This window comes from Fistularia commersonii, chromosome 20 (genome assembly GCF_037954325.1).
Source record: "Fistularia commersonii isolate RoL2024-O1a breed Wild chromosome 20, RoL_Fcom_v1.0, whole genome shotgun sequence".
Taxonomy (NCBI): Eukaryota; Metazoa; Chordata; class Actinopteri; order Syngnathiformes; family Fistulariidae; genus Fistularia; species Fistularia commersonii.
In genome coordinates this window covers 12,190,574-12,213,454 of record NC_141303.1, presented here as the reverse complement: position 1 = coordinate 12,213,454, position 22,881 = coordinate 12,190,574, and the positions used below count along the sequence as shown (strand labels likewise).

Sequence of the window (22,881 nt, the reverse complement as noted above, 5' to 3'; positions counted from 1 at the left end):
ACAGAGCAGATCCAGATTTACACCGAAAGCATGCTGAGGATCATGTGGAGAAAAAAAAAATGACAGCTATGCCATGTAACACTCAGTTTCATCTAAATTCAGTGTTAAACCCAATCAGATCACCAACAGAAAGGAAGCCTGATGGTTCAAAGAGGCTACATTAAATGCTGATGAAAAGCTACGGGATAACAGTAAAAGCAACAGAACATGGAGTGCAATGAAGTGACACTTGATTTGTTATAATTTCCATAGGATTTCTCAGGACACAGTGTTATAGACAGCACAAGAACAATTTAACCTCACCCAATGGTCTATAAAGGGCTTTCTTTCTTTACAACCACAGATGAGGAACTTTATAGTTATGTGGGACATATCTTGGGCCACAAGCCTGTGAAAAACAAAATATTTGCATCATATACTGTTTTATTTTATGAAGGAGTAAGAGCAAGGCAAAGTCTTTGGGTTTTAATGTGGTGATTACAAGTTGTTGTAATTTTTTTGTGTGTGTTTGTTTTTTTCTGCAAACTACAAGATTTTAAAATTACTCATCAATTGTAATGCAAGTTGATTTTTTTTTTTTAAGAAAGCGCAATTATAAAGTTTCCGTTTAATGGAAGATGCTGATTGCAACCAGAATTATTGATGCAAATGACTCCGGGATTATAGACATTTAATGTCTCTTGGCCCAAAATTTTACGTATCAATTTGGAAAAGCACCAAGAGGAGGGAACCATTCCCTAACTGTAGACGCAAATTACCACTGACTCAGTTGCAGTTTATTCCCTGCATTTATTCATGTAAATATTGAGTTAGAAGAACCTTTCTTGATCTATTTTACAGGCAATGTTTCATAAATAGGTTTCCTCATGAGGCTGACAAAAATCAAATTCTGTTTTCATGTGACAAATACACTAAAAAAATGAAGTTGTACCCCCTGAGTGCGCAACTGCCAGACCAAAAATAGAAAAAAAAAAAAGAATCTATTTCATTTAGCTTTGCAGTCAAGCTCTCTTCTAACAAAATTGGGAGAGACACAGTGCCCGTTCCTGTCCCTCACTAAATTAATGTTGCGAAGCACACTTTATCCAACAGTACTTTCTGTCATATACTACAGCACATAATCCAATTCTGAGTCTAAAAGTCTCTGCGCAACCTGTGGGTGCACTTTGACATAAGCCACTTCGGTGTTGTTATGCATAGATTCATCAAACGTGAACGTTCAAACAACTCATTTTGCATTCCAGGTAACGATGGGAGAGCACAATGTATTTTCAGTTGCGGAGAGGATGGGGAGTAAGGCTCTAATCCATGGGTGTGAAAACGAAGGCAGAGAAGAGAGGCAGAAAAGGAGAGTTCAAGTTTATCCAGTTCAGTCTGGTCTGGAAGTGTGAACGTCTGCGACTGAATAATCATATCCTTGTCCCAGCCAGTTGGCAGGTTGACATGTGTTATGCTCCATTTGCCAAGCTGGTCATCACCGCCAAAACTTAATCATCATAGAATTGCATTAGGTAGATTCACTCGGCACATGTGGTTTACCATTTATTTTGTAATCACATACTTGATTCACTTCTGCGCAGTAATCGAATTTGGGAACATAATTTCAAAATCCCCCTAAGATGTTGATAGTTTTCATTAAACAGCATGATTCTCTACTTTTTGTAACTGTGTAATTAACTAATGCGATTGATCCACTCCATTGTATTGAAACATTATAAACATTTGACAAATGACTGAGAAATAAAAAGCTTGCGCATCATAAATTGGTGATATAGCCACATGCCTGTTGTTTGAGTGGATGTGTTGAAGCGCAGGATGATTGTGAATTCTGCGCGAATTTATCCCATTTTTTTATAGATTGACAGGGATATATTGCAAAGGCTGGACTGTTTGTGGTTCTAAATCCAAAATATGATATTCCATTTGATTCAAAGGACACAATTCCTGCGAGAAAAATGTGTAAGGTATAAAAAGTAAAAGGACTCATTCAATATTCCAATTAGTATTTCACCTCATGATGCCACTGAACCTGGTACAACAATCAGTGTATGTCAGTCTGATTTTATATCCAAAAACATGTGTATAATTATAAAAATGTGAAATGTCAAAATCAAACTTTGCACTCAAAACTAAGTATTAATGTCAAATGATGTTGAAATATCAAGTTGCATTTACATTCAAATTTGAGCTAACAACAAAACATGCATTTATCTATATCTTATGCGTGTGTGTGCGCATGTGTGTGTGTGTGTGTCCAAGCACCTACTCATTTGTGCATTTAGTCAGGTCTACCTAAGTGCATCCCTTTTACATGTATAAGGTGTGTGTGTTTGCAAGTGGAGTGTGCATGCATACGTGATGTGATTTGATCAGACACCAATAAGAGCAAATCTCATTAACATCAAACTCCTTTAGTACTAATCAGGTTACAGGGCGACCGGCAAGCTAATGGCAACCAGCGACTAATGCCATTATGTCGAGCCGTGATTGGATTGAGATCTTACTTCAACTTCCTGAAGGCCTCCAGCGTTTTAATCAACAAATACAACCGCTGTGATGTCATGCAGTCTGAAGGGATGAGTGTTGATGTCACAGGATGGTGGCGGGAATTCGAGGGTTGGATCGTGTCGTACTCCGAGGATCTTTACCAAACAGAGCCGAACAAAGTGAGGCTGCATATAGGAGTGTGAGGCGAACCACAAACGCAGCACATCTTCCATGATAATTACATGAGTTTGGGCCAAAAGAGGAAAGTGGATGAATGGAAGGTGGATGGAGAGAATAGAAAGTAGAGGAGGTTGCAATGTGACATGATTAATGAAATGAAATCGGAGAATGAAGAGAGAAATGGTGGGGAGATCAAGGGAATCATCCATGCCTAAATTTTCAAGTGCTTTTCTCAGTCTAACACTGTTTGAGTAGTTCTACATTAATGTATTGGCAAGAAAATTTCACAGCTCCACAGAATTAATTAGAATAACATTCAGGCAACTTCCTCCGCTGAATTAATGCATTAATTTTTTTCACTGGTCAGGAAAACTGAGACAAAATAATCCTCTTTTCTGGTTCTCCGGTTTTCATATATGCCATTTTATGTTCAAAAATTATCCTAATACTCAGTGATACACAGCCAGGCGAAAAAAAAACGGCCAACTTATCAAGCCCACTTTCTGTTACTGTGACATTAAGGTAAAACAAAGCATTCCCGACAGTTCAATCAATTTAACCTGGCCAGTCCTGTTGTGGTCACTCCATTCATTCAGTGTTTGATTCCCTCCGATAGTCTAAATTTAAAGGCGCAGTCATGTTCCTGCCTCTCTCCGTCACTCGCTCTCATTCTCCTCCCCGTCTCTTCTGCTACAGATCAATGGCAAGGGTGAAAAGCTAATGACCCATCTCAGCAACCAATTCACTCAGCTCTGCCATACTTGGTATCTGTCTAAGCCAATGAGGAGAGGAGAGGAGAGGAGAGGAGAGGAGAGGAGAGGAGAGGAGAGGAGAGGAGAGGAGAGGAGAGGAGAGGAGAGGAGAGGAAATGTGATGAGCAACGCTCTCTCCTTCCCCTCTCCAGCTCAAACCGTATTGAATGGATCAGAGCAGAGACAGTGAAACATATGAGACCCCAGAGATTGATTAATCTACGAGGAGGAAGGAGCAAATATATAACCTGCCACGGCTGCACAGGAGTATCATTTGGAATGCTCTCTTTGAGATTTACTGTCAGACTTTGCTTCAGATGATAAGGCCTATTTCAATAACATGGTAGTAAGTATGTTTTTACACAGATCCTTTGCTGTGGATAATACTGTAATCTGCAAAGCTGCGATGAGATTTGCAGAATAGATTTTAGTATTGTAACTTTTCAGCACATCCTTATTGGACCGATACCATTTCTGGGCAGTTTTTCTGCCTGTAACCCATCATCAGAGCCACAATCCCTCAAGTGTGTCTGGCTCTTCCATTCTTCCTCAGCTCTCTGTAGCTCAAAAAAGAAAAAAACAATTTGTAATGTCCTGTCTGATTTGTCCTGTGACCCCCCCCCCCCCCCCCCCCCCCCCCCACCATTGAGACCAAAGCCAGGCTATTTGTATGCATTGGGGGAACACTTGTTTTCTTTGTTCTAAAGATATTCCACATTTTTTAAAATAATCTATACTCATATGTTCCTATAAAAAAAGCAATCTGAAGATCCATCCATCCATCTTTTGCCACTTATCCTGCATATAGGGTCACAGGAGATCCTGGAGCCTTACCCCAGCTGTCATCTGGCGAGAGGCGGGGTACAACCCTGGACTAGTCGCCAGTCAAGCGTAGGGCCACATACATAGACAAAAAAACATTTTCTCGCTCACTCATTTTGGGCAATTTTTCCCAATTTTTTCCAATTAACCTGCATGTTTTTGGACTGCGGGAGGAAACCAAAGATACCGGAGGAAACCCACGCAGACATGCATGGAGGAAACCCATGCAGACATGGGGAGAACATGCCAACTCCACAAAGAAAGGTCCCCTTGTCAGAATCGAGCCAGGGTCCTTCTTGCTGTAAGGCCAAAGCGCTAACCATTGCGCCACTGAGATTTGTTTTATATTTTACAAGATATGAGAATCAGCTCACATCAACTGAACCAGTAATCATTTACCGTAATTTCCGGGCTATTGTGCACACCTGAATATTAGCTGCACCGGCTAACTTATCACTATCTTGGTCTTCCCCTCGCGCACTAAAACCAATGAAGTCGTCTTTTTCAGTGTCGGAATTGAGCAGAATCAGAATTCCACGGTAATTTCATTGGTTCAATGTGACAAGGCTAAATGTTTTGGTGACATGAATTTCGATAGCTCAAAAAAATCCATAAATTAGCCACATCATTGATAAAGTGACACTGTTCAAAGCGTGTGAAAAAAGTGGCAACTTATAGGGTGGAATTTACAGTACTATCAAATTGTGCCAATGAGAAATTATCTATACAAACCAAAAATAAACATTTTCCCACCTCTTTGTCTTTTTGTCTCACTGGATCTTTATCCATCCATCTCGGCGCCCCCCTCCAAGTCACGCTTTGGTGCCTATCACATCTAAATTCATTAGGGCCTCAAGAAGTGTGTGTGTGTGTGTGTTTGTGTGTGTGCGTGTATGTGTGTGTGTGTGTGTGTGTGTGTGTGCGTGCGTGTGTGTGTGTGTGTGTGTGTGTGTGTGTGTGTGTGTGTGTGCGCATCATCAGAGCTAAATGATTATAAAGCATAGTTATTAAAAGCTGCCATAATTACCATGCCTTCAGCAGAAACACTGATATGAATTTACCTCGTCTCATCTCAGGAGGCATGACATGCACACACACACAAATACACTCACATGGTGAACATGTACAGTTAGTGTACACATCCAAGGTGACACGCAGGCTGACACACAACATACACACCTCTCCTCTGGCAAGAGCAAATTCTTCCAGGTCTGCTGGCCTGATGTCATTTTTCATGTACTCCAGCCTTTCTTGCCTGCTGTGAGTGTGTTATAACGCCTCTGACCCAAAGTGTCTGAGCTGTTTTACATGCAACATCCAGCTGTTAATGATATGACAAGAGTTTCACCATCAATGCCACACCAAAGCATTCATTCAAATGGAAATGATAAAATAATAAGATTATTCCACAAATTGGAAAGGCCCCCCTGTTCCTTTCAACAGACACTTTTGTATTAAGTCGCAGGCACTGAAGAGTCTTTCTTTTTAGAAAAATAACAAACAATTTGAATAAAGAAAATTTTATATACAAAATATCTTCACAAGGAATGCAACAAAAATGTTTTTATTTCATAAACTTAATTCTACTTCCATCCACTCGGCAAAATATACTCATATTTCTTCTGATTCCCCCATTTTTCAGTCAGATAAAACAAAACACTGGCTGTCTTGTCAGTCCAAGAGCCTGAGCTTCCATCCTCAAAATTCTCTGTGTTCGTCTAAACCTCTTGCATCTCAGGATCATTACACACCTTTCATTCACAGGCAGTCGACAAAGCCATGAAATCAGAAAATACTAGTTTAATTGAACTGTCATCTTTATTCACATATTCTTTTTCAGTTGGTGGTGATTACATAGATTAGAGAAAATACTGTGGCACAAAGATATTTTTATTATTATATTATATCTTAATATTATTTTCAACCGCTCAACATCAAAGCAAGAACTGAGGTAGTTTATCAAACTGTGACAGGACAGTAACAACTGCAGTTTTACTGCTTTCCAAAAAACACACGCCATAACTCTAGTACACAGGTCATTGCAGGGTGACTCAAGCAAGTCAGCCGGCATTCCAATCACTTCTGATGTGCATCATTGTGTGAGGGTCCCTTGTGTTTATTTTATTTCTCATACCACAGTCTGAAATATCATGACATTTACACTGATATGGAGGCAGATATTTGGTGAAGATGAAAAATGCATGAAAAAGGAAGCAAGGGTAGGGTGACGAAAACAGAGGAAGTGCAAAAGTGAATGAGGTCCTTCAGTAAAATGTCATTATGAAGTTTCATGCGGCTGCTTCGAATAAATGATTTATGCCTTTAATTGTTTTGAGATGATACTACCGGATGGTAAACATCTATCCGTCCAACATAATGTTATTCAAAAATGACAAAGAGCAGTTGTGTTCCTGTTCTGATGAAATATTTTGCTCATTCTCACATTCTTTTTTAAGCAATAATCCATCCATTTTTGAAATTTAAATTATTTTCTACTCTCTTTTACATATTAAAGGTTGAATGAAATGACTGCTGTTTATCTGGTTATGGACAATTTTCCACTTTCAATGTTAAGAGAAATTATTCCTTTAATTTTCAAAAGACACCCCCACTCTTGTGTTATGTAAGTGGTATGTTTCGCTTTTCTCTGGCAAGGCAAATGTTTTATATAACCCTTCTTATACCTGAAGGCAATCCAGAGGGCTTTAGCAAGTTCAAATGGCTGAAACATTATAAGCATGCAAACCAATGCAAGCACAATAAATAAAGCAATTAACGCAAACAAGAAGAGAATATTAATCAAAAGCATTGGTGAAGCAGTTCAGACTCAAAAGCCATCAGCGTTTTACCCAGTCTTAGCTTGTGCAAATTTGTTTCATATTTGAGTGGCATAGAAGTGAAAGTAACTTTGCTTGTGTTTAGTTTTGTCTTTGAGAACAGCCACACTGAGGGCTGCTCCGGTTTATACTGGTTCAGGAGAGCTAATATCTGACAAAAAAAAACATAAAGTGGTTTATAGACAAGGCCGAGGAACTGTGAAGAACATAGAATTAATGTAAGGGGTTTAGGACGAGTCATAAATTCAAAAATATAAGACTTATTTTCCTTTTATCCCTCGTCAGAGCAAATGAAGAAACTATCCCCACACCAGGCCTTGGAATTCGAAACTAACTTTTTGCTCCACCGGCAACAGCAGTGGCTCAGTGATAATGAGAATGGAAGGATGCACTCGCACACCGTAAAGCGACAGAGGCATAAGTCTTTGTGACATTCACTTGCAGTAAAACGTCTGTAAAACCATCTAGAGGTTCACAAGTGATGAATGGGAGCTTCCAAAGCTCAGTCTTTGAGAATCAGTAAAAACATAATTGTCTCTTTTCTGTTTTATGGAACTCTGCTTAATTCTGTCCTGGTTTATTCTGTCTGCTGGAGGCTCACTGTTTTTGATTATCTGCTCTAAAACAGACACAACACACACTCACTCCCACTATCCACCTGTCGTTACCAGCTGGCAGACACACCTGGCCCACCGGCATCAGCCAAAAACAGGGAATGTTGCCATGGCAACCATATGGTGTCAGCTTGGTATTGTGGGCATTGTCATGGGAACAGCAGAACAGACAAATGGGTAGTGCCAGTCTTATGGGCCTGGGTTGTAGCACACACAGTTTGTACTTCCATGCTTATGTGGACCTTCATTGATGTAAGGCCCCTCCCCTTCAACAACTATTCAAGCACTTTGGAGGTTTGTCCCCAAGAAAGGACAAGTCTGAAACTCAAATAAACCAATATGCACTCTAAATTAACTGGATAATTGTCTTAAAGAATCCAAAAAAATCCATGAATAAACAGTATTTTTTTTTATTTGTTATATTATTGGTTTCAAATAACCATTGGCTTTCTCGACTTGATGCCTCGATGTAGCCAAATGGTCAGAGGGACAACAAAACACAGGACAACTGTGGAAGTATTACAAGAACACCTCAGTATAATGCCGGGGTGTGGGAGGAATCCTTGACAGGGTTATATTTTCACTGCACTCATATTTTGTCAATTCGCACAGTGCACCGGACTGTTACCTTCCTTCAGTGATCTGGCATCCATTCTCAGAAGAGCCCGTGCTCTATGTAAAATTGAAATAATGTGGTGTCATAAAAGTTCTTCAGTATGAATTTGAATAATTAACTATTATTATTCACAAGAGAGGAATGTTTTCAGGACAATTCAGGATGGAAGGATGGAATGGCTTAAAGAGAGGTTAAAAACAAACGTATCTGTTCACGGTAATGGAAACACCAGCTGAACACATACACGCACACTTACGAATTGTCACAAATGTATGTCGTTCACTTTCTGTTTGGGGTACACTCACTCTTGAATGTTATCAACATTTGCTCTCATTGCCGTTCTTTGCTGTTATTGATGTAAGAAATATATTAACAGCAAAAAAAGAACTGTGTACTTAAGTGGCAGATTATGATTTTATATGGAGACCAGTGTTTCTCGCAAAGGCAGCGGCTTGACTGACAAAGAACCAAATGTGTTTGTCTTGGCTGAGTGTGTGAGCACTGCAGGCAATGTGAAAAAAAGTGCTACAGTTGAAGTGTGGACCAACAGTTTGTCCTGATGGCTGGGAGGACTCACATGCATGGGAATCATCCATGTGAAGCAGCCAAGATGGTAAAGGGATGATTTGCAAGTGTGTGAATAGTCTGGTACCATTCCAGTTCATCATCAAGTTAGTCACTTAACATAAAAGTGAAGGGGCTGTATAGTATTTTCAATGAGTATCTGCATTTCGTCTGTCTGGTTATGTTAACCTTGAAACAAGTACGCAATTACGTTACGCAAACTATCATAATTTGGGCAAGAAAAGCATGACTCAATGCAACAGTATCATTTTTTAACAAAGCTCCAAAACACATCAATATATTGTGCATAGATGTCCAAAGACTTCAAATGTTCATTCAGTGTATTTCTTTCAAATTCAGGGGGAATCCCCAACAGAGCATATGAGAAAAAGAAAGAAACAGAGAAAATCTTCTCCCAACAAATGATCCCTGTTTCATCAGTGTGGTGATCCAGGTCCTGTCTCCAGGCGAAAACTTGCACGCTCTGCGCTGATGCGGAAGAAGGTTTACCTTCATGCAGTCCACATGTGTTTCACGGATGACTGAAAAATTTAATTTGTATTTCTAAATGTGTATACTTGATATTGTTTAATGTCCTTTTATAACGGGGTTCTTGTGAAAACGGTTTTTGTTTGCTCCAGAAAAATTCTCCTTCAAAAAGACCATACCACATGCGATTTCATGAGCATTAGTTCATTTTACAACATGAAATTGTCTACATATGAAGAGTTATGAAATGTACAGTATATCATTATATGCAATCATTTTATTTTCATTTTTCCCATCTTGAGATGATGACTGATCACAGTTGTACAGCTTCAGTTGCCCATCAGTTCTAAAAAAGCAGAGGTCTAATGTTAAACTCAAAGTATCACATAAAAACTATATGTTATGGGCTGACATATATTTTACAGACACACTGTTATCTTCTCTCTATCTTCTGATGCAAAAATAAAGTCAGCTGCTCCACACATGGTCACAACAGTATGTTAGGGCAAAACTGGCTCCACAAGGTCATATTTGCTCAGAATCATTTCCTTTTTTTCTTCATTCAGATGTCATCACTGCAATGCGGTCAAAAGTCCAGAGAAGGCTTACCGCACTTGAATTTGCTGGGATTGTTTGTGTGTGTATGTGTGTGTGTGTTACCTCTCGCTTTCAGAAATGCCACTGGCTAGCCCTTGTGGTGAATGAAGAAGCAACTAGGTAGGCTGTACTCCTGAAAACTGGAGCAGCCCCCTGCAGCCCCCTGTATCCGCCAGAGAGGGCCAGTAGTCTTGGGCGCTCCTTGCCACCGGATTACACCCTCCTGCAGTGAAGAAGTGCGGCTGGGATATGTGCACCCCCAGCTGCACCCTAAATAATCTCCTTGCGGAGGTATCCACCTCTACCTGAGTGAGATCAGCGACCAGAAATGGTCAAAATCTGGTGTCGACGGGGTGTCTGGTGACAGGAGCAGGTCAGAAAGCGCTGGAAGCTCCTGGTTGGAAGCCACACATCAGCGGCACAGGGCTGTCAATGGTCGTTCACAGGTGGGGTTGAGTGGAAGCTGCTCCCGGGAGACCCCTGTGCGTCTAAGCTGCCCTATTTAGGAACCACACTGCTTACCCCGATTGGGGAGGGGCCTAGAAAAGGTGGCCTAAAAATTGTCCACTCAACCGCACATATCAGGACATTCCACCCAGTGGTCGAAATAAACAGAAGAAAATAATCCTTCTCAAACAGCTATGTGGAACATACGAACCCTCCTGGACACTGATGGAGTCAGTGACAGGCTACAGAGGAGAACTGCACTCATCGAAGCAGACCTTAACCTGATACGATGTTGACATCGCTGCTCTTAGTGAATCCAGGTTCCTAGATAAAGGCTCCCTGAAGGAAGTAGAGCAGGGTTACACCTTCTTCTGGAAGGGAAACCCAACAGAAGGGTGGCATCAGCATGGTGTGGGACTGGCAATAAAAAAACACTTCTACCAATACTCCAAGAAGCACCAGTTGGCATAAGTGAAAGGCTTCACCAAGGATCCCTCTGGCCAAGAAGCAATATGCCACCCTCCTGAGTGTTTATGCTCCAACTTCCATCGAAGGATGACATGAAGGACCACATCTACTGAGCATTAGATGGGACTCTCTGTTGCATACCCAAGGAAGACAAGGTCTTCTTGTTGGGTGATTTCAATGCCAGAGTGGGGAAGGACAGCAAGCTGTGTAAGGGAGTCATTGGGAGTCATGGTATCAGTCAGGTTATTACCAGTGGCCTGCAGCTGTTAAGTCTCTGTGCGGAGCATGACTTTACCATCACAAACACCCTCTCCCAGCTCAAAAATAAACACAAAACACCCACACTACAAACATTGGCACTTGTTGGGCTACATCAATGTGAGACAATCTGATATAAAAGACAACTTACTTACCTGTGCAATGAAAGGTGCAGAATGCTGGACAGACCATCAACTAATTATAATCAAGCTCCATGGGAAAATACGCTCCACCATACATCCCCAGCAGTCACAGAGGAAGAGGCTTGACTGTGCCCAGCTTGGAAACCCTATAGATCAGGACAAGCTCCGCCGTTCCATGGCTTGGAAACCTGAAGGCAACTTCAGGAGAAGTCCAGAGAACAAAACTAGGACCTCTTCATGATTTTCACTGACCTATCAAAGGCTTTCAACATCGGAGCTCCAATAAGAAGCGCCTATGGAGCATCCTCCTGAAATTTGGGTGCACAAGAAAATGTGTTGCACCCCTTCAACAAGTTCCAAACTGGGATGATGGCACGTGTCACTACTGCAGGCCAGGAATCTGAAACTTTCAGGGTCTTTACTGGTGTGCGTCAGGGATGTGTCCTTGCTCCAGTACTTTTTAAAATCTTCCTGCTATCTGGGACATTGCTGTTACATGAAAAAAATCAAGGACAGTGGGATTACAGTGGACTTCAGGCTCAACGGAAACCTTTTTAACATCCGAAGGCTTCAGGCTGTCACGAAAGTACCCTCCGAACACCTCATGAAGCTGCAGTATGCAGACGAGTGTGCAGTTGTGGCCCACACACCAGAAGCACTTCAAGCTGGACTCACAGCACGACACAAAGGAATGCTCAAGGCATTCCACATCAGATGCCTACGATGCATCCTGGGCATGTCCCAGAGGGACTGTGTCCCAGACACAGAGAAACTCCGCAAGACCAAGTGCGTCAGTATCGAGGCCACAGTCAGCCAGCACCAGCTCCACTGGGTTTGCCATGTCATCAGGATGCCCAAAGATCACCTGCCACGGAAAGTTCTCTCCGACCATCTGGGCTGCGGCTTTGCTGGTTGACAGAAAAGGTGATACAAGGACCGACTGAAAATCCTGATGAAGAAGTGCAGCCTATAGCAAACCCGGCTGGAGGAGCTGCCACCCAGTGCTCCACCTGGCAGAGGCCCGGGCAACAAGGAGTGCACAGACTTGAGGAAGACCAAAATGATAGACAGATGAAGAAAGGTATAAGGAGACATGAAGCCAGCACCATATTTATTACCCCAGCCTGTGAATTCACCTGCTCTGACTGCGGCAGACAATGTGGATCAAGGATTGGACTCTGCCACAACAGCAAGACACACAAGTGGCAGAGGCAGGATTGTCATCATGGGACACAATGGACCACCGAGAGAGAGAAAGAGAGAGAGAGTGTGTGTGTGTGTGTGTGTGTGTGTGTGTGTGTGTGTGTGTGATGCACCTTTAGTTAGAATTTGCTAATTAGAGGTAGTTTGAATCTTTGGGGGAAAAAACATGGCTTTGTTTAAGGTAGTGCCGACTCATTAAATATTTAAAATAATTTTGGTATCAAATTTCCCCCTTATACACATTGCCTGACATAACTTGTTTTGATTATTTGGTTTAGATTCAGTGAGAGTCACATGATCACAGTTTTATTCTAAAAATTCTGATGGCCATTGTTGTTCAACATATGTTTAATTTCTCAGTCTATTCATTTGAATCTTCCTTCTGATTCAAGCTTCCCTCGCCAATAGTTGTTCGACAGCCTTGCTGCATCTGTCTGCAACACACAACCCATGTGTTAAAGTGGTTGAATGATGACCTGCAAAACTGGCTTGTTCCTTAGTAGGAGTATGTGAGTGTGTCAAGAATGCAAAAGTGCATATTTGCACAAATGTGTTTTTACACACTCCCACACCAGGTTGTACCATACCACACATTTAGGTATGTGTGAATGCACAAACCTCTTTTTTTCATAGATAAACTCTCAAGCTAGTTCTGTTTCACAGCTGTGACCTTGGTACAGAATATGAACATGACTATCTTTCTCTCTCACACAATTGTACACAAACACGCTTAAGCATCCAGTCTAGATGACTAACTTGACCATATGTACCGAGCTGTGCGAGCTCTGTCTACAAACACAGCTGCAATACACATTATGTTATCTGACTGCAGGCCCCAACACACTCTGAATAGTTACTTCTTACTGACTAATAGAAGGAAGAGGTCTTAAATCCGACCATACTTGGAAAAGCAAGAGGTGTTTGAGGCGTTTATGTTGCCTATGAACTAAAATTGATGTCATATATGTTTGTGGGACTGCATTAAGCAATGTTATTTCATACTCCTTATCAGCTTTGCATTATTTCCCGTATTTGTGACTTAGCAACGTGTGGCAGCTATATATTCTACGGGTTATTATTTTTTCTCTGTTTATCATGTTCACATTTAAAATTGAGGGTATGCGACATTTTCTCCGACACAACTAATAAACTGGAAAATCTCTGATGTACATGCGTAGCTTTGTCTGCACTCTGAAATGGTGAAGACTACACAACAGCAATGGCAGATAGAAGTAATGCGTCAGTTTTATTTTTGTTACTTTCTCTGAAAAATCCCATCTGTGTGTTTCCATGTCCATCTTTGTTTACACCCACAGGATGTAATCCTGTAGATATCTCAGTACACCTTGGAACACAGAAATTCTAAAAACATTTCGCTTTGGCCTCATTTATTCATCAAGTCCCCCACGCCCATTGGTAGACCCTCCTGTTAGCCCAGTGATATTCAAACCCCTTTGAAAGAAAATGTTGATTTAATTCTGTTTCATAACTACAAACAAAGCTTGATTTGCCCATTTGTACCTGCCTGCAGTGGGACACACCCAACCAAACGCACACACACACACACACACACACACATGCAAACACACACACACAAACTCACGCTCTATCTCCCTCGCTCACTCTCTTACGCACACTTACACACACACACACTTACACACACACATACACACACAGCATTGTGGTAATAATATGAATTATGAAATCAAAATTATTTGGGACCAAGCTACTGTTTGTAAGAAACTACTATTATGAGAAAGGTGTTCGGAATAATCTGCAATAATCACATAAATGAAATAAAACATACCAATAAAGGGACCAATGGGAAAATGTGTATTTTTAGTTTTTTTATCACCATTGTCTATAGTTTGTGTTGATGGTTTCTTAGGACTGGCAATTTTTTGCTTTAAATGAAACACATATTTCCATGGAAGCACTAAAGACACAAGATACATTAGGACAGTTGTTAATAAACAGCATGATTTGTTTTCTGAATGATATTTAGGACCCCTTTCAAACATTCTATCACCTGTTCTGATCGCTTTTCCTCTTTTTTTTTTCATAATTTCATACACAATTAACAAATACTTGCGCAGAAACATGTGAATTCAATGTCAACTTCCCTTAGAGAGCTGTTTAATTTAGCGAGTTTGCTTTTACACTGTAATTGAAACATTGAAAGACATTTGCCCTTGGACAAAACCCATATTAATCATAACTGAGTGAATGGTGCTGTAGAAAAAAAAGAAAGCAAAAAAGCAAAAACTGTCCTTTCAATTCTGACTGTATATGGACTGAAGAAAAAAATGAAATAAGATGACCTCTAGTCCTCTTTTTCCGCTCTTCTTATTCCACAAGAATTCAAATAACTGTCATTTTTATCTCTCTGGTCAGTTAATTTTATTTTGGCCAGTATTTTTAAAGTGTTTTTTCTTTTGTTTTTCTTGACCAGACCAGTTTATAGAGTATACACTTCTTGTGAAATTTCCCTTGAAAATTCAAATTAATGTCCTTTTGGGTGGGCGAAAAATTATCCATCCATTCATTTTCTGCTGCTTATCCCTGTTTGGGTCACAGGGGCAGCAGCTTAAGCAGTGAAGCCCAGAATTCCTTTTCCTTCGCCAGGCCACATAGTCTAGCTCTTCCAGGGAAATTCGGAGGCAGCTGAGGGACAGTGTCCCTCCAAAGTGTCTTCCTCCCCGTTGGAAATGACGGAAACACCTCACCAGGGAATGTGTCCAGGAGGCCTCCTGACAACATGCCTGGACCATCTGCACCGAAGCAGCGGCTCTACTCTAAGACCCTCCCAGATAGCCAATCTTCTCACTTCAGTTCAAAAGGACAGCTTGGCCACCCTACAGAGGATATTCATTTTGGCTGCCTGTATCAGTGATCTTTCAGTCATGACCCATAGCTCATTACCAATGGTGTTGATAGGAACATAGATTGACTGGTGACTTAAAAGCTTTCTTTTTCAGCTCAGCTCCTTCTTTACCATGGTCATTGAAGTTGGTTGTGTTGATTGTATGTATCTGTTTCCCTCTCCTCCAACACTTCTTGACTGTCTCCACCCGCTCTCCTTTCCACTGCAGCAAGTACTCGATATGATATATAATGTGTTTATCCCTCTAGTGAGGGTTGTTTCATCCTGGTTTGTTGATTTCGAGTGGTTTCCTTGTTCTCATAACTTAGAGCTCATGTTCTTATTTATCAGGTTTGTCATAATCAGGTTAGTTAGATTTCTAGGTTTGGTTACTATTTTTCTTCTTTTATAAAAGATTGTATAGACACCTTTGACGTGAAAAGGACATTATATTGTGCTTGGAGAAGGGAAAACTGATGCAGCATAATACTATATTTTGGCCTGTAAGATAACGTCACTATAAAGGTACCTCATGTTAGTTGTTCTTACATGGAAGATTTTATTTTGAGGTACTAACCAGAGTAAAACAATTTGAGAGAATGAATGAATGAATGAATGAATGAATGAATGAATGAATGAATAAATAAATAAATAAATAAATAAATAAATAAATAAATAAATAAATAAATAAATAAATAAATAAGTAAGTAAATAAATAAATAAATAAATAAATGGATGAATAGATGTTGCCAAAAAAATGACTTCAGTTTAAAAGATAATCAATTGCATCATATAATTTCAATTGTTTTCCTGGTTTTCTGGTTTCATAGTTTATACAAGAGGGTTATGAATTATAACTGAATTCTGAGGTTCCCCTTTAAATCATTCTGCTGCCAAAACAACTCTCGAGTATTTAGCATCTGAGTTGCAAATATGTAATTATCACAAATGTGCGTGTGTGTCCACCTTCAGCCAGGATCCTGTGCTTCAACATCTTTAAAAAGTAAAGATCAGACAAATTGTTAAAAAACAACAGCAAAGTGGCAGGATTAACAGACAAAGGCTGATATTATATTCTAGAAATGGGATAGAGTATATAATATAGACTTAAGCATAAAAGAGATATGTGAAGAATTTGCATTGCATTTGTAAAAACAGTGTTTTCTTTTCACAGTCAGGAAATATGTGCAAATATTAACTCACATTTGCACATGGAGGGAAAAGAAGTATATTAGGAGCTGAGGAGATGAAATCTATATTTAGTGTACTGGAAAATCATAAATGAAGAATGAGAGGAAGCAAGTTGCAATCATTCATTTTATAATGTGGAACCACCCATGCTATTTTGTGTCATCGTTACTGATGCCAAAAGCTGTCTCAGTGGTGGATGCTACTTTTTTTATTCAGGTTTTTATTTTGGAACATGCTTAAATTAAGGATTATTGTTGACTCACTGTTTGATGTGGCTTTGCTTTGAGAAACATGACTTTGTGCAGTTGGACAAGATGGAGGCATTCAACTAGATGTGTTTTACTGACATGAGCCAGACTGAATTGGTGAGAGGGTTCTGAAATTTGGGTTTGATATATTTTGTTCCCTCGGTGTATATTTTGTGTCTCAGTGAGAAACCAGGCATCAAGTTTTGGGGTCTGTATGTGTCACAGCTGTCCACACAGATTCTGCAGGCACTATGTTCTTGCTGTTTTGTGGCTCACAATCCTCTATTCTTTGGTCATGCGCACGCCATCCAAGAAGGCATGAACCCAACAGACAGTACGTGCCACTTTGGGGAATGTTGTGTGGCATGTTGTCCAACCAGTTGATTCTGAGGATGTGCTTAGGAGACCACATTTGGAAATTCTTTGGCAGATTCTTCTGCATCCTATTGGTGGTCTCGGACTTCCCTCTGTAAAGTAAGATACTGGGTGCACAGGCTTTATTGACTCTTTTTGTTTTCATGTGAGTTCAGTCCGTGTGTTTGTGCAGAGGTCCATGCTGACACTCAAACCCAGGCAGATCAACTTTTTCTCTAAATCATTTTAAAGGTTACATGACTGACTATTGTCACAATTCTTCAGGGTTATCAATCTTTCAACTACTTTGAATCTGCCCTTCCAGCTGGTCAAGTCATTAGGCCTTGATCAGGACTGCACACATGCAGAGCAGCTGGCCTTGATGCCTGCTCTTCTTCCGAAGACAGCAGATGGAAATGGGTGTATCCATTGGAAAGCTTTTCCAGTGATATGTAAAAAGGGAGAAGCCTCTCTTGTTGTCACAACAAACGAAGCTGCCCTTGTTCTTGGATTATGTCAGGATGCGGAACTCACTAATGCCCTAGGGGACTTTCCTATGTTTCCTCCTTCTGATGACCTCAGGTGGAACGTTATCGTTGTTTGGTGTTTTGGCATCCCAGTGCATGCTGATGGCTTTAGCTGAGCTCCTCCACAGATGTCACTTCATCTTGCTCCTCCACCATGGGCGGTTCTCATGTGCCATAAAAAGGCAGCATCAGATATTGATTTTTTGCGATTACACAGATCTGAGTCATGCCAATGTTGTTAGGCTCGGCACTATGTACTTAGCGCTGTCACTGAAAGTTGTAGGCAGTGTGTTTTCTGGTAATGAGTTAATTGGTGCTCTAAGCCAGTCTGAGAACTGAGTGTCTCTTCATTTGTATTTTTCATGTTTGCTTGAAAACGCATTTGCTTGGTTATTGTTACTGTATTCACAAAAAGATCTTATGGAAATGAGGATAATTTAAAAGAGCAGAAATGCTGGATGATGGTTAGGCCAAATAGGTGCAAGTAATAAGACCTGGGGTACTTCCAGTACACTCTGCTCTGAATTAAAATCAATGACGGTGTTTGTAAGACAGAGGTAATGTAAGAGGCACCACTGCAAACTACTCTGACAATTTTCATTGATATTTCCCGCACAAAATTGTTTCAGACAAGGAGGAAATGGAGAAATACGGACTTTTAGTACATCAAGGGAAAAGAGTAAAACACAGACTCAAGAATGTCAACGTAATACAGTGTGTTTTTGCAATTACCAAAATATGACCTGTTGGCCCTCAGTATGGGATAAACTAATCTTATCTTTTTAAAAAACAAGGAAGGTGGCTATTAATGGATGTGAAAGATAAGCATATGAGCAAAAATAGGAAACAATTTTACCGTAGCCAACTGAACCTGGAATGGTGTTAGTGTCTTTATCACTTTATACATGCACACAGCTTGAACATTGGAAAAGCCTTTTCCGCAGTGTACAATACAACAGACAGTGGATGTCACTTTTATTCTCAAGACTATGTTGAAGTACTGGTGAGTTCTAGTTAGAACAGCGACAGGTATGATTGCTGGAAATTGCCTGCAAAAGAACAATGTACCATTGGACGTGTTCATGTGGAGGTTCAAAATGGAAATGTACTTATGCTTGCAGTCCATTTCCAGCAAGGATTTTTTTGTGTAACCTAACCTTCAGTCAACCATATCTGCAATTACACAGCAATGACTACCTGCCATGTTTTCATCGCTGACTTTTGCCTCATGAAGTCAGATAAGAGTTTCAGGATGATTGTTTTGTTTGATGTGAGGGATAAAAACAAAAGAGAAACACACAAACATCTTCAAATCATTGTACAGCAGAATGCACACAGGGGGATAACATTTTGAAACAAAAGCTACAAATAATAAAGGTAGAGAAAATGTCACAACTGTGCACTGAAATGGAATTTGCTAAATCCATATTTGAATATTAATATCGTTACTTAAATACTCACATGGATGAACCTGGTGAATCATTTTACTGCTTTTCATACATTTTTACATACACTGACTATGTCAAGTTTTTTCAGTTAATGCTTCTAGTTAAGGTTCAATAAACGCAGATCCTTTTTAGTCTTTAATTCATCTCAAAACCAGAAATGTTCTCTTTGTAATATGCAGTATATTATTTCCATTAGACAGACTTACAGATCATAAAACTGAAGTTTGACAGCAGTTGAGATTAAACTATTAATCAGAACCTGTAACAACAGAGAGGCTTCTGCCTATAATGGTAGGCTACAAAAGAGCTTTTGAAGCTGAAAGTAGTGCTAGAGGACGACTGGGTGACAGGACGCTCAGTCATGTTTATTTTCAGGACACTGTCAAGCCAGTCATATGCTGTTCAAACATCAGGGAAACTCCAAAATAAAAGAAAACCAATCATCTAGCAGCCGCAGCCACCCTCCATGACATATTGTCTCTTGCTGTAAAGTCTGTCAATGTCTATATCCTGGGCATTAGATATATAGGTATAAAATATTCTTTGGTCTTGACAGGTGCCACAAAAAGTGACAAAATAAAAGATAAACATCTTGTTCTTTGATTTTTATCATCCCCGTACATCCACACAAAAAAACATGCATGTATATATATACAGAGAGAGAGAGAGAGAGAGCGAAAGAGAGAACTCAGCTACAAACCCTTTTTCTAATTATCATGCCACTTTAACATGTGCTGCTGTCACCACCTTTAGACGATAATAAAATGTGAGCAAATGATTAAGAACAGTACTTTTAAAGCAAAGAAAATTGTATGGGTTTGCATGTTTTTTACTTCCCCAAATTTCTCTCTATATATACTGATGTGACCTTTTGATTTTAAAAGGCTTCTGTATACTCTGGATACTCTTTCCTTTGGTATCTCACCTATATGTATTTTGGATATTTTGAAATATTTTTACTTGTTCAAGAACCCTCGGACAATCTAGGAAGAGCCCAGGAATCAAACCAGGAACTTTCAGTTCCAAGAAGACTGTACTCAAATGTGAGCCATGTCACTCAATGATGTGGATTTGCTTGCTTCATTCCTTTTTTTTTTCTTCTCTACATCTTTCATATTAGCAGGGTTTCCTGTGGAGATGAGGGTCGATGTCTCATTACAGTATACCAGATCTCGATGGGGAATTAGGATGTCCAGGAAATTAGAAATATGTTTTTTTTTTTACCATAGGGCTTCTTCTCAACATGCACTGCTGTTTATATAAATATGTATGTATATGTGTGTGTGAGTGTGTGTGAGTGTGTGTCTGCATGTGTGTGTCTTTTTCCATATCAAAGGTTCCTTGAGCTCAAAAATGTATTCAATATGCCCTAAAATGCTTGAGTTTCAAGTTCAGACCTTTCCTGTCTGCATTTGGTTTGCAAGTCAATTGCTGTCTACAAGCTACAGCGCAGGCTGCTCTCCTCCAAAAGTCTAACCTGGGCAGCACCACCTGCACTGCCATGGGATAGCATATTGTTGTCAGCTCAGTTCCGGAGAGAGAAGCATCTGCAGTATAGTTTTCTTCCATAAGTGCACTCACCACGAGCAGACTGTGGTACTGTTTTCTTGCTAAGTTGAGCTTTTGCTGTGGGACATGGAATAGTCCACCGGGTATAGATCACCACGGCAGACTGGTGGCTGCAGCAGATTATTCATTAAAGCTCAGAACAGCAGCATAGTCCTATCATGCGTAGAGCTGAGAGCTAACAGTTGAGCGAATGAGTTAATGCCTGATTAACACTTCAATATAACAATGCTTCAGGTTATGGCTTACCCTTTACATTAACCTATAGCATGGCTAGATGTGCACCTCTTCAAAGCTACGTACAGGGCCTGGGGGACCCTGTGTGAAATGACTAATAAAATACATTTCTTTCCTACTGTTCTACACCAATTTTCACATCAGCTCTTCCCCTGGTCTGGGCTCTTTGTTAGTCCCTGAGTGATTTCAGTTTATGTAATTTCTCAGCACATATTAGCTTCAGTTCCTGAGGAATCTGCCCACTCTGAATAGTGACTGATGGGAGAACATGAAGAACTTCTCCACAGCAACATTTAAGTTCCACCGCCAACTCATGCGCCACCAACAATGACTTGATACCGACACGCACCACAGTGCACGTTCAAATGCCCCCTCCATTTGCAACACCAATACAGAGGCATTACCCAAGCTTACTCGATGAATGGGGTAACAGAGAGCAATAACATGCAGTGTTTGTGGCCAGGGTTTCATGAACTTTCAGTCAGGGATAAAAAGAGGAAGTGTTACAACATTTCTCAATATCTTTATTCATTTTTTTGTTTGTTTGTTTGTTTTAGCTTTCAATATGACTAAACAAAAATTAAACTAAACATACCACCTTTATATTTTAAAGGCCCATTAAAATGTTTCCTCTAAAGTCTAACTTGACTTATTAGACCAATTGTCTAATATTGCCTTGAAATGAGTTCAATCGCAGTTAGATGTATTTATGTATCTTGTTTGCCTTTTGGTTTCTCCCGTCAGGGATCGCCACAGCGAAACCAACCTCCTCCATCTCACCCTATTCTCTGTATCCTCCTCTCTCACATCAACTAACTTCATGTCTTCTTTCACAACATCCATAAATCCTCTCTTGATCTTCTTCTATGCCACACAATACCTCCTCAGTGACATTACCAAACCATCTCAGCCCGGCCTCTCTGACCTTCTCTCCGAAACATGTTTTCCCTCTGATAGACTCATTCTTCACCCTATCCATCCTCATCACTCCCAATGAGAATTCTTGTTGAAACTTGAATTTCCTCACTTAAAGATGTTTCACGGGTCATCCGAGAGGCTTCTCCAGTTCATGAAGAACTTCTTCAGTTCATGATGCCAGGGTGTGTCGGACATATGAGCATGTTAAGAGAATCAATCCTCTAATCAAAATAAAAATCTTGACATAAGTATCATGCGTGGCACTGCCGAAAACCAATACGTGTATTTAGGTTTTCGAAAATAAAGTAGCATTTTCTTTTCTTACAAGAACCTAAAGCAGCATGTCAAATCTCGTCAAGGTGGAGCTAATTTGAGTTAAAAGAAAAAAGGGAAATTAGAAAAAAAAAAAAAAATGAAATTAGACACATACGACGATACACACGTTTCACCCCTTTCGAGTCTTTCGAATAATTCCTGCCGTGTGACGTCACGCACTCTCGCCGGCAGCTCGCGCTCGCTCACTCCGCGTGGAACTAAAAGTGCGGCGTCCACGAGCCCGCAGGAAGCGAGAGAGGAAAGGAAGCGGGGAAAGGAGAGAATGGAGCGGTTGATTCCACCACCACAGGAGGAATAACAGCGTAAAGTCACTCGAGGGGGAAGACGGAAGACGTGGAAAGTCGTCGGGAGAGAACAAAATAAAAACAACAACACTGGACAGAACAACAAACTTTCGCCTGGGAACAGTTTGAGTGTCGTTTGAGGCAACGCTTTTCAAACATGGATACACTTTTCTCTGCTTTCCTGGGATTCCTCGTTCTCTCGACAACTGGCAGCGCCCGCGGACAGATACCGACAGGTAAGGACGGACAAAATCCGCAACAAATGGAAGAATGGGAGGTTACTTCTCTGAGTTTATAAACATGCTATGTCGGCGAGGGCAAGTTTTTCGTGAACGCCCTTCCTTTTAAATTATTACATTTCAGGCAGGTGCGTTTGGGGTAAAGGGCAAAAGTTAGCCTCCTCGTTAAAAATCAACCGACGCGCTAACGTTT

At 40.4% G+C, this 22,881-nt stretch overlaps 1 protein-coding gene across 8 annotated transcripts in view; it reads left to right on the top strand.

Annotated features, from left to right (window-relative positions):
* The first annotated feature begins 22,369 nt into the window (after positions 1 to 22,369).
* ptprk (protein tyrosine phosphatase receptor type K) overlaps positions 22,370 to 22,881 on the top strand; it is a 111,927-nt gene continuing 111,415 nt past the window's right edge. For all 8 annotated transcript variants that reach the window (XM_086166871.1, XM_086166870.1, XM_086166867.1 and 5 more), the window contains exon 1: positions 22,370 to 22,685. In XM_086166871.1, coding sequence (XP_086022997.1) covers positions 22,607 to 22,685 — 79 coding nt within the window. In that variant the 5' untranslated portion in view covers positions 22,370 to 22,606. The remainder of the gene's footprint in view (positions 22,686 to 22,881) is intronic.